This window comes from Austrofundulus limnaeus, unplaced genomic scaffold, assembly GCF_001266775.1.
Source record: "Austrofundulus limnaeus strain Quisiro unplaced genomic scaffold, Austrofundulus_limnaeus-1.0 Scaffold176, whole genome shotgun sequence".
NCBI lineage: Eukaryota > Metazoa > Chordata > Actinopteri > Cyprinodontiformes > Rivulidae > Austrofundulus > Austrofundulus limnaeus.
Window position 1 is genome coordinate 384,918 of NW_013952578.1, and position 12,127 is coordinate 397,044.

General features: G+C 41.2%; 1 protein-coding gene across 2 annotated transcripts in view; it reads left to right on the forward strand.

Moving 5' to 3' along the window:
• lnx1 (ligand of numb-protein X 1) overlaps positions 1-12,127 on the forward strand; it is a 90,839-nt gene that overhangs the window by 28,314 nt on the left and 50,398 nt on the right. The window contains exon 1 of one of the 2 annotated variants that reach the window (XM_014017756.1): positions 484-596. The exons of the other annotated variant lie outside the window; for it this stretch is intronic. Coding sequence (XP_013873210.1) covers positions 505-596 — 92 coding nt within the window. The 5' untranslated portion in view covers positions 484-504. Of the gene's footprint in view, positions 1-483; positions 597-12,127 lie in introns of those variants that run through there. 2 annotated transcript variants of the gene reach the window in all.

The following is a 12,127-nucleotide window of genomic DNA, read 5'->3' on the forward strand; positions in this document are numbered from 1 at the left end:
CACACACACACACACACACACACACACACTCGCAGAGCATACAAGCACAAATCCTCTTACAACTCGCCAGAACCCAGAGCAGATTAAGGGGCTGCACATTGCAAACTCCATTCCAAATGTGCCACCTTCACATGGCTCCTTCCTCGTTTTCCTCCTCCTCCTCCTGAGCCACAGCGGGACCTCTCCTCCTCTGCACCTGCCTCAGCTCCTACATCCTCCTGCGCTCCGTCTTCAACCTCTGGCAGCCGGCCCGCTCGGCTCWCTGCAGCTGAGATGAGCAGGCAGACAGCAGCCGCGGGCAGCAGGACCCCTGCTCACCGGCAAGAGTAGGTGAGCCGGGAGAAGGGAAGGACCAGGTCAGATCTGAGGACCGTTCCTGTGGAAGGAGGCGCGAGGAGAGGAGCGTTGTGGGGGGAGGGGGGTTGGAGGACGGAGAGGAGGGTGACGGGAGGGGGACAGCTACAGTTCAGAGAGCGGGGGCGGTGGGGGGGGGCTAACAGGACCATGAAGGCTCTGCTGCTGCTGGTGCTGCCCTGGCTCAGCCCGGCCAACTACACAGACAACTTAGGCAACCTGCACATCCTATACTCTGAACTGTGAGTATCACACTCAGCCTCACTCTGCTTCATCAGCATCACCCCCCCATCATCATCATCATCATCATCATCACTACCCCTCTATAAACACAGCAGCTGGTCCTGTGCTTTATCTGACTTTCACCAACCATCTGCAGCCAAACAGTTTACATCTGAGTCATCATCTGAAGAGTCACATCCTCTGTGTGTTTATGTTGTTGTTGTTGTTGTTGTTGTTGTGTTGTTGATGTTGGGAAAGGAGTAGTCTGATGATGTGTTTTCTGGTTACTGTGGCGGTGGGATCCAGCAGAGCCAGCAAGACTGCAGCATAACATCTCCTCTTATCTTTACTTTAGAGTGTGTGTTTGTGTGTGTGCACGTGAGTGTGTGTAAGACTGAAGCAAAATTTCAGCAGAGGTTTGCTCAGTGTTGTGGACCTTAAAACATATCACTGAGGTTTTGAAGAGCAGTAACTATAATAGGTTTTGTTTGTGGACCAGACTTCTACTTTAGCAGTAAATATTGATCAACTTGCATCTTCAGGCATCATGTAATCCATTATGAACAGTAAAATTACTTTCAGTACAATAAAATCTTTAAAGAAAAAGCTTGTTAATGCATTCATACCTTCATCTTGAATATTTCCTGTCCTCTCTGTCTCTTTATAAGATAAGATAAGATAAGATAAGATAAGATAGAACTTTATTGATCCCACAGTGAGGAAATTTGGACATTACAGCAGCTCAAAACAGTGGAGTTGCAGTTACAGGCAGCCTGCCGTGGCGCCACCTTAGAAACAAAGAAAAACTGTAAAACACATAAGGGAAGGGAAGATGAGGAAAAAAGCAAAAACATCATATTATATCAACACTGTGACACACTATGGTGTTTATGAAAATACCTCTGCATAGAGCAAGTTTATTAGCCAGACAAGTAAGTGAGTTTAAGGGGGCCCGAAGAATCCAGTCCCCAAAACCAGCGCAGCCACAGTTCAGAATATTGATAGAAACTGTTCATTTCTGTACAACTTTAAGCCTGCTCTGGAAAAGCAGATTAGATGGGCGAAAGGAGGGGGGAAGGTGGGAGGCAGAGCCTTGTCGACACATACAACCAGGAAGAATTTAGTGAACAGATCAAGGCCGTTGTCAGGGAGATCCAGATTCTGTAATCAGTTGTTTTGGGAACAGAAAGAGACAGGCAGACGATAACAATTTTCCATCTGCTTTAATGTCTGCTGGTGCATCTCAAAGGTGGCGAATCCAATCAGACAAATAAAATGTGGACAAATTCCTCCGATCCAAATCTATCAGCTTCTCCAAGATCAATTCCATCTGGCCAGCAAAGTCCAGGGACCACAGCCGGCCCGCAACCCTCAATAGAACCGCTTGCAGACCGAGTCCAGCTCGCTCAAGGCAAAAGTCTAAGTGCTGATAGAACGGCAATCCTTCATGTTGGTCAGGCAGCCAGGAGATGAAAAGCCACAGACGTTGTTTAGTAGAACACCAGGAGACACCCAGCCAATCTGCAGAATCCAGTGATCTGAGTCCAGATATATATCCAGAACAGAGAAGAACAGAGGTCCCACCTGACATGTCCTCCCATGGAAGAAGAAAAAACTTTGTTCCAAAAATTTTATTGAGAGACCAGCTAACTAAATCCATAAAAATAAAAATATCCATAATTTCTGGTTTCGGATGAAAAATGAAGGCTCAAGCAGCAAACCAGGGAAAGATGAGGAAGGGCAGGAGAGAAGGAAAAAAACAACGTACTCCTCTGAGAGCGGAACCAAAAAAAATCATGCAGAAGCATGCAAAACAAGTAAAGTTTTTGATTAAAAAATGGTACAAAATGGTCAAAAAGTAGCAAAACCTCTTATTTATTGCTTGTAAGTCGTTACACTTATTATCACTTCAATCCTCATGAATGAGCTGTTCTCTTTCTTAACCCCTCGGTCCTTATAAGCCACGTTCTGAGCTCTGGATTGGTCCCCAGACTATCGTTGTGTGGGAGGTAACACTCAGCAGCTCCATGTGAAGCCTCTGATCCTTCATCTGGTCTGGAAATGTCCCATTATTGCTGTGAGAATACATGAACAATGGAACACCTCCCTGATTGTTTCACTGAACGCTCTCTTTACAGCGAGTTAASATCCCTCCAACGACAAGAGAAGAGAGGAGACTGAGGAAATGAAGGACTATGTAGAACAATAGGTTAGAAGACAAGAAGCTACATGAGAGGAGGTATGAGGAGTCAGGAGGGCAGAAGGTCACTTCCTGTCTAACCCCCATCTGGCTTTCCACACAGCCACCCTTCCTGTTGACACTGTGACCAGCAAAACGTGGCAAATGTGGTGTTTTTCTGCCTGCTAGAGAGCAGAGGCACACCATTTGTCTTTATCCATCCCATTGACAGGAGCAGCCTCCTGCCTCTGGTTTCTCCTTCTCCCACTTGTCTTTACATTTTGATTTCTTTCATTTCATGTGATTTTATTTTTTCTGGAAGAGATATCTGTCTCATTCAGACATCATGGGCTCAGGGCTCCTGTAACGTCACATGGGAAAATGTTTTTTTCTATGAGAAAATGTTTAGTATGAGAGAAGCACAGACACAATGAAAGTTATTGCTTTATTATATTTTCATGTACACTACTATTTAGGGCTGTGTATATTTGCAAGAATTTGGCGATACGATACATATGACAGAGGGGTCATGATACAATATATCCCGATATATTGGGATACTGTAAGCAAGGCGATATATTGCGATTTTTTTCCCCCCGAAAATTCTATTAAATAAAAACCTCTTACTGGGAAAAAAAGGAAAAACCAAAATTCATTGTCTCAGAAAATTCTAATATTACATAGACAAACTTTTGATACATTTAGCTGTGTTCTGCTTTGTATCTATTTGATAAGTAAGTAAGTAAGTAAGTAATTAAGTAAGTAAACTTTATTTCTATAGCACCTTTCACAGACACAAACATCACAAAGTGCTTCACAGAAAGCAAAAATAATTAAAAACAATAAAACCGATCACAGATATAAAAACAACAGTTAAAACACAATAAAAGCACATTAAAAGCCTGTCTGAATAAAAATGTCTTCAGATGTTTCTTAAAGAGTCAGTAGAATCTGAGCAGRGAAGGGACAGAGGGAGAGCGTTCCAGAGCCTCGGGGCCACCACCTGAAAAGCTTTGTCTCCACTGGTTTTATAATGGGTTCCAGGGACCACCAGCAGCATTTCATTAGAAGACCTCAGAGTCCTGGATGGACAGAGAAGCTTCAGAAGGTCCAGGATGTATTTGGGGGCCTGACCATGAAGTGCTCTGAAAGTTAAAACTAAAATTTTAAAATGACTCCTCAAAGTCACAGGGAGCCAGTGCAGAGAGGCTAAACCAGGTGTAATGTGGGCTCTCTAACCTCGCTGCAGCGTTCTGCACAGACTGAAGCCAAGCCAAGGAGGATTTGTTTAAACATGTAAAAAGACTGTTGCAGTAAACTAAACGAGAAGAAATAAAAGCGTGAACAACCATCTCTAGTTCCTTCTGTGACACAAAACATCTCAGCTTTGAAATGTTCCTTAAATGATAAAAACAGTTACCAACTAAAGTTTTACAATGACTGTCAGAACTATCAAAGACAACACGCAGATTTCTGAGACTATTTTTCACTGAAGGGGTTAAAAAAGCAAGGTGCTGCCTGATTACAGGGATTTTATCATCAGGGGCCATTATAAGAGTTTCATTCTTGTTTGCATTTAACTGCAGGTAGTTGATTTTAATTGTTTCATACTTCTTATTTCATCCATGTTTTCAATTATTAGACTAAATTTACCAATAAATAGTTTGAAAATATATTTTTGCAGCTTTTAGTTTTTAATATTAATTTACAAAATGTTCACCCAACACTTAACAGTAGCCTATATGTTGTCATAAAGTTCAGTATTCTGCTGCACACAGAGTTTCTGGGATCAGCTGACCTGCATCCAGAACCTGATTTGTATAACTGTGGGTCYAACAGCAGGGCAGGTCCTGAAAATAAACAGTAACTAAATGGAGAAGCTAAACAACACAGTTTAACCATTTTTGAAGCGAACACAGCAGGATAAACTTAAAGTATATGAACTTTGATGCGATCAGCCGGACATTGGGAGCGACAGAGTTATATGTCACGGGGGGAGTGCCGAGCTTGAGCCGCTATAGACACATGCGCTATATGCGTAACGTGAAAGCCGACTACAGTTGGAAAAAACAGCGCACGAGACATAAAAAATCGATTCAGGGCTTTAGAATATCGATACAGTATCGGGAAATGAAACATCACGATTTTTCAGTGTATCAATATTTTCTTACACCCCTGATCTCCCACCCTCTTGCCCTCATGGCCTTCCTCCTGAGAATAACAACACATTACAGCTGAGCATTCACTGTTAATCTGTGTTCATTTCTGAGTTCATTCCTGAGCCAGACTGTGAGCTCTTAAATGCTATGGTTTGCTTAGCTTCCATCCTTTCAGTGCTCATTTCTAAGGTGTTTGATCACTGCGAGCCGTGCGCACTCCCTGAGCTCTGGACGTCTTCAGCACCAATGCTTCCTAACAGGATTATCCCGCCCAGTCGCTGCCCATTCATTGAATCTGAACATCACCAGCCAGTTCTGTTTTCTTGTGCTGCATCAAAATCAAAGGCCTGGGCTCCACGCTGAGCCCATTGTGGCCTCGTGTTTGGTTCAAGTGTTGGGCAGGTTCACTAATGAGACTTTTGTCTGGACTATATAAATCCCTGTCCTGTAGGAAGCTCAGGTCTTATTTTATTTCCCAGTCCTGGAATTGCTGAGCAGACAAAGGAAAATGGGTAAAATAAATATAAACAAAAATAAAAGCTCCTCCTCACCATCTTTATGCTGTTAAAAAACAAAGGTGACGTAATAATGTTATTCCTCATGTTGTGTTTTTGTTTGTTTTAAAGGGSCAATATTATGTGTTTCTCAGGCATATATATAAATACTATACCATAATAAAGTATCTATGTCACCTTTAGCTGTTATTAAAGTGCTGTTTTTATGTTTAAATAGAAAATAAACTTATCTTTTCATCACTTCCTCTTCTAAACACCTTGAAATTGACCTCTGTCTCTTTAAGAACCACCTTCGACTTTGTCGTGCCCATTTTGGTGCGAGGCCGGGGGGGTGCATCTGAAAATATATTTCCTCAAATTATTTAGACTCTGAAAAGAGCTTCACTCAGTGAGAAGAAGTGGATCTCAGCAGACAGTTTAAGTTTCACTTTCAGTTTCACTTGTTCTGCTGAGAGCCTGCAGGAGTCATGGGCGGGGTGTGTGGGGTTGGGGGTGGTGAGATGAGGAAGTTCGGCTTAAAGACACGTCCCAGGGGTGTTTCTGGTACCAAAAGGTGTTTCTGGTCCCCACCTGTCGTTTTGCTCCTCAACATGGCTTCATAAAAACACTGCAGGATTTCTCAAGCATGCATGAATGAGTCAAAGCAAGGCTTTGGGCATGTTTTTATGAGAGTATAACATGATATAAAACTCAAAAAGTTGATTTTACATGATATTGCCCCTTCAAAAAATATCTCCTAAACCACTGACTTGTTTTTTAAAAACCTGTCACTTGATTCTATAACTTTGAAGTCAACTAAATTCAGCATGGCTGCCACATCCCACTGACCTTAGCAAACACAAAAATGGTTATTACAGTAAATTTTACAGATATTAAGCTAAAGTTAGGTATAATTGTAGCTATAAGTAATTCCCAACACACACTCCAAACTCTAACATTAACTGTCTGTTCAGAAAAAATGAAKTACAGGATGGATTTTAATAAAACTCTTAAAAATTTGACAGACATTTGACTAAAATTTGGCATAGCTGAAATTATTCAATCATCTTAGTTTGCCAATATGCATATAGGCTTTGTATACCATGCATTCTTTAAATGTTTGCTTTTCCAAGCAAGTGGGTTAGCAAGTAATAACAGATGTGAATAAAAAATAAACAGAGATCATTGCACAGAAGATAAGAATTGAAAACAAACTACATCATGGATTTACACTTTCGATATGACAAATCCAGCCTACAAACAGCCCACCGATTTAACAACATGTAACTGAAGTGTGCGCAGTTCATCACGCTAAGTGCAATGACTAAACAAATAACAAACAAATTAATTTATTCATGAGCAGCAAGTCAGAGTGCTCACTTTTTTTAGAACCCTGATCTCAGATGTGTGACTGTTGAGGAATAAAACCATTCAAAAAGCTAGGTGATGAGGTTTTAGAGTCAGCAGCCTGAGGAGGCTTTGAAGGATCATTTGGTCATTTTAGGCCAAAGGTTATCAATAACTTAACCTTATCAGCTGTGACATTAGTCATAGAGCATGGAGTATGAAGAAAGAGGCACAGTTCTTCATCAATGCTAGGCTAATGGCTATAAAAACAAGGGCCTGTTTACTGTTGTTTTTATACGTCTTATAAAAATGCTATTTGCCAAAAGAACAATGCATCAGAGAGAACACTACATTAGTTAAAATTAAATCTCTACATTTTTGAATAACATTGTTTTCAGTGGTGGGCACTAGTCCCCTAAAGCACAAATGCTCTAAGTGCAGACCTAAATTTCTTCTTTGCGCTTTACAGGTTTTACTAATTTCATAAAATGACGTGCGGATTTGCACTTTCTAAATTTAGAATTGAGCTAAATCGCAAATAATGTTTCGCATTCAAACGTCAACTTTGTGTAAAGTAAAGAGAAAGAGCTGTCTCTTGTGATGTTCACGAATGATCCAAATCTTTTAAACGGCTCTTTACAACGAACGATAGGAGCCAAATCGCGGGCAGTCACGAGCCATTTGTAGTTTTATTATTTTTCTCATTTAATCTTTAGTTTTTCATCCTTAAATTGACAGAAGCTCACGGTAAAGTGGGGGGGGGGGTGGTTTCTGCTTGACAAAACACATGGTTCCACCCACGTGACGTGATGACATCATCATGTCGCCATACGTGATGACATATTTCCCTACGTGATGACATAATTCGCTCAAAATCGAACAACTCTTTTGAACGGCTCTATGAAACAAACGGCACCCCAAGATCCGGATCCCTTCAAAGAGCCATTTATCCCATCACTAACTCTCACTATGTTTTGTAGCCACATAAACTTTGTCATGATTTTCTTGAATGTTGAAGGGGAAAGCTGTCTCTATTTAACACAATGGATCTCCACTGTGAGGAAACACAGACCCCCTCAGTCTGCATTGTGTTCACATAGCTTTATACTCTTACTTCTGACTCTTCTCTGTGACGGTTTTCACTTAGTACAGACTGTAGTGTTCCCACAATTCTTTGCGTGGCAGGAAGCAATTAGAATTTGTGCATTTTATAGCTACCTCCTCTTTGAGGGACACAGCAGCAATAKATATTAAATAAATGAATAAAAGTAAAGAAAGAAATAAACACGGAACAGTTTAAATTCACGCTCTTATTTTGAAAAGAATGAAGTTCCTGTTCTGTGTCTTGTAGCCTACTCAGAATGGATTGCTTCAGTTTTACAACAAACGGTTTAAAATTACTAATACGTATATCTGCATGTTTTCTTACTGAAGCCCTGTCATAAACATAAGAAAATGACCAAAAGGCAGCGGAACTTGCAATCCACAATTATTTTTTGTGTTCCAACCATGATTTAAAAGTCTGTTTCTACAAATCACCTCCCCATAAATGTGCTAATCTGTCAAATAAAATAATTTTACTACTAGATGGTAGTAAAGTGCTGACTTATCTCTTACCTGGATGATGTCTGGTAAATGGAGATAGTTTTGTGCTTTAATATTAGCTCTGCTAAGTTTTATTGAGCCTATCTGAATTTGAGCTTGCGAATCTAAATAAATTGGCTAACTCTTTAGAAATTGCACAACTAAGAGTTATATTAGCGCTGCTTAGTACTGATTGTTTTTTTTATTTAGTTTGTTGCTGACTGAAAACGTCACTATGCAAATGTTAGCATGCTAGAATACTGATGTTAAACAGTGCAGTGCTGAGAGACTACATGTATCTGTCCACCAGGAACTGAGTAGTTTTAGAATGACAAGATGCACTGATGAAGCTGTTTGATGCACTGATATGTTGCATTTGATTGTGAGTGGTCATAAAAGAGAGAAAAATATAAAAAATCATTCCCTCATTTTGCCTCTTTCTTCAGACTCCCTGCTCTATTCTGATGTCACATTTAATAAAGTTCTAACTACAGAACTTCACTTCAAAAAATGGCCAAACTACCCATTTAAGATAGAACTGGGTTTGTTTTGTATTTTAATAAGATAAAATTTCACTATGTGTTGCTGCAATGCACCACACTATCATATCTGTGCTGAATCATTTCCATCAAGTGCCCCTGTTTAATGGGCATGCAGAATTGTGAAAACAGTTACCTTTTAACCTTTTGTCTCTTCACAGTTCAAAGTGTGTCTGTTGTTTACAGGTTTAAAAAGCTAGTCGTGTTTAACACAGGATAAGTCCTTCGGCTCCTTGTTTGGAGCATGCTAATCTGTAGGAAGGTCTCAATGAGCGGCATCGGCAGAGTGGAACTGACAGCAGAGAGAGCCGAGTGGCGTGGAGGTAATCTCTCACGTGAGCAGCATCCTGCTGAGTGTCAGGGCTCTGGGTTGGGTTGACTAGCACCATGTAGCATGATGACACATGGTGGGACAGAAACCAGGACACTGCCATGGGCTAGTMTGCCACTGAGAGAGCAATATAGGCTAAAACGTGCCAAGAGCAATGTGGGACAGCAGCCTTCTCCGTAATCATGCACTGCGAGGTGTAAAGAAAATTACAGTTCCAGTTGCCGGCACCTGSGGTGAGAGGAATAAATACTTCCTATGAGACTGCAGGAGAGGAGAGCAGCCACTGCTGAGGTGGACACGAGTAAGAAGCATCGGTGAACTGAGATTCTGCTCAGCCAGGCAGCAGAGAATAAATCTGTACTTCRCTTATTCCCAAGAAAAGAAGGCAGAGATTGCCCTCTTGGTAGAAAGCAGGCACTGACACCATCACCACTTCATAAATATTCTTCCAGTCTGATCATGGGGTCAGGGCTGCTGAGCGGCCATATTGATTGACCAGAAAAGCATGACTCAAGAGTTCAGGCTGCTTTTAACTGGCTGACTCGACCGACAGCGTGCTGGCTGCGAGGCTCGTAAACGCTGCATTGAGCATGCAAAAGCTGCTCCGGCTTCTTTTTTTTTTAATGTTCAGCCAACTAAACTTAAAAACCACAAAAATAACTCTGAATTTACAGACATTGCGCAAAACAGTGATGCAATAGTAGCTGAAAGTCATTCACAGCAAATACACTGTGCYTTACATCACACATTACATTATTTCTAAGGTTTTACTAAAATMGTTGTTTTTCAACATAAAATCATCTTTGTTAAAAAAAATTCAGGCATTAAAAGAGGCGATATGCATTCTATGGAGGAATGTAAGGCTTTGCAGTTCTTTCTGTGGCCAGTGTGTTTCTGGAACATGTGATGTTTGGATTTGAGTTAAAGACAGATACAGTATGATTGTTTCCATGAATTAACTGGATCAGAGTATATACAAAAATATTAAATTGAATATGTTTTAATTCCATCACAATATTTTTGTTACCAACAGTGCCTGTGACGTGAATATCCTTCAAAACAAAAAGTCAAAGAAAATCTATTTATATTTAAGAAAATTGGTATAATGCACACTATTTTACACTTTTTGTGTACATAACTGGCATATTTTCTTTTGAATTTGACCAAGATGAAATGTAACAGGAAGAGACATCATGAGAGTATTATTTAGGAAAAGGGAACTCCCTGGAGTTTATTTATTAAAAGAATATTATTTGAACTTCATCTCTCCTTGAAAGTGACTCAAAACGGTCTAAAGAACATCAGATTCTTCTCTAGCACTGCTCTGGTCACACGAGGACATTGCTCTCGTGACATCACTTCCTGTCACTTCACATGCTAATAATTCATCAATTGTTCATCTCAGCAGCATGAATTTTTTTTGCTATATGTCATCATAGTTATCCTTCCAAAAATGCTTTTGTATTAATAGCAAAAATTTGATGTAACAGGCAGCTGCAACTGTGGCAGCAACCTCTTGAACTTCACTTGGGCTTAATTAATTTTAACGTCATAGATTAGAGCCATTTTCTTATTTAACTTTTGTGCAGTCTTATTACAGTTACACGTTGTTACTTCTTGGCCTCAATAAAAACACTGACCTACGTGCATTTATTTGTTATTTAACTCTAACCGTGGACAAAAAAGGATTTTACTTGTATAAAATGTGTAGGTAGGTAGTTCCTAAAAAATGAATACCCCATCTGATGACGTATTATTTTTAATACTTTTTAATGGCCTGTGTTTTTGTTAATACCTTTTACAACCCTGTGGACACCTTGTGGATTAGATGTTCTGCGAGGCCAAACAGAACAGTAGATTTTAAATGTTTTATGCTCAAATGTTGCATTTCTGTGTTTTTCTGTGAGCAGTCAGCAGGGGGACTGACAAAGATTTTTGCATTAATATGAGTTGTGGAAAAAGCCGTATAAAAGAACATGGTTTTGTTTTTTGTGGTTAGCAGCAGTTGGTCAAACACGCCTCTGAACTCTAAACTGACTAATAAGAAGATAGCTGTGTCTGTACATCCCTACATTTGTTAGTGCAGTTCTGAAACATTCGACACATGGAGTCACAGATTGTTTTTACTGACACAGTTTTTGTATTCAGTGCATTGTTTGGTGAAAAACCTGCAGCCTTCAGGCTCATCACGTCTCAAGAGATGCTTCAGTTTGCTCTTATGTGTCAGACGTTTCTTGGATGTTACAAAGACAGAAAGTTGGCAGGAGCCTGTTGTTGCTTTTATTCTCATAAAGTAGCCAGACAAGAGAAGAAACAAGYGTGCACACGCGTCATGTTGATCTTGTGAATAAACGATGCGGTTAAATTCTGCATGCTCTCTTTGTTTGGGGGTAATTTGTGTTGAACCCGGAGTGTGGACCAACAGGATGATTCGTGGCCAGAGTATTTAGGTTAGGAGGGATAATCCACTCACCCCTAAAGAGGATTGGAGAATCTCACAGGCTTTGATGAGTTGTGAGCTGGTGTCTGTGTCACATCACAAGAGCGGAGTAGTTAGTATCAAAGCCTCTGCAAAAAACTGCTGGTTTATCTGGGGGCCCGCTGCTGCTCGGCCCCCCGGTGAGGTGTGAGGCTGGCCGCTGGCATGCTGGGGGTTCCCGGGGTCTGGGGCTGGGCGCTGGGGTGTGTGTGCCGGCCTGGCCTGGTGACTGCCTGGTGGGGCTCAGGGCCTCTGGCCCTGTTGGGCTTTGGTCTGGAGGGGGTGCGCCCTGGGAGCCCAGACCTCTGTGCCCTTTCCTGGATCTGCTCTGGTATGGCAGGTGCCGGTGGGGCCCATGAGTTCGTCGCTGCTGGCCCCGGGGGCTGTACGTGTGGTCGCTGGGGGGACTCTCCCAGTTCTCCCCTATGGTCTGATCTGG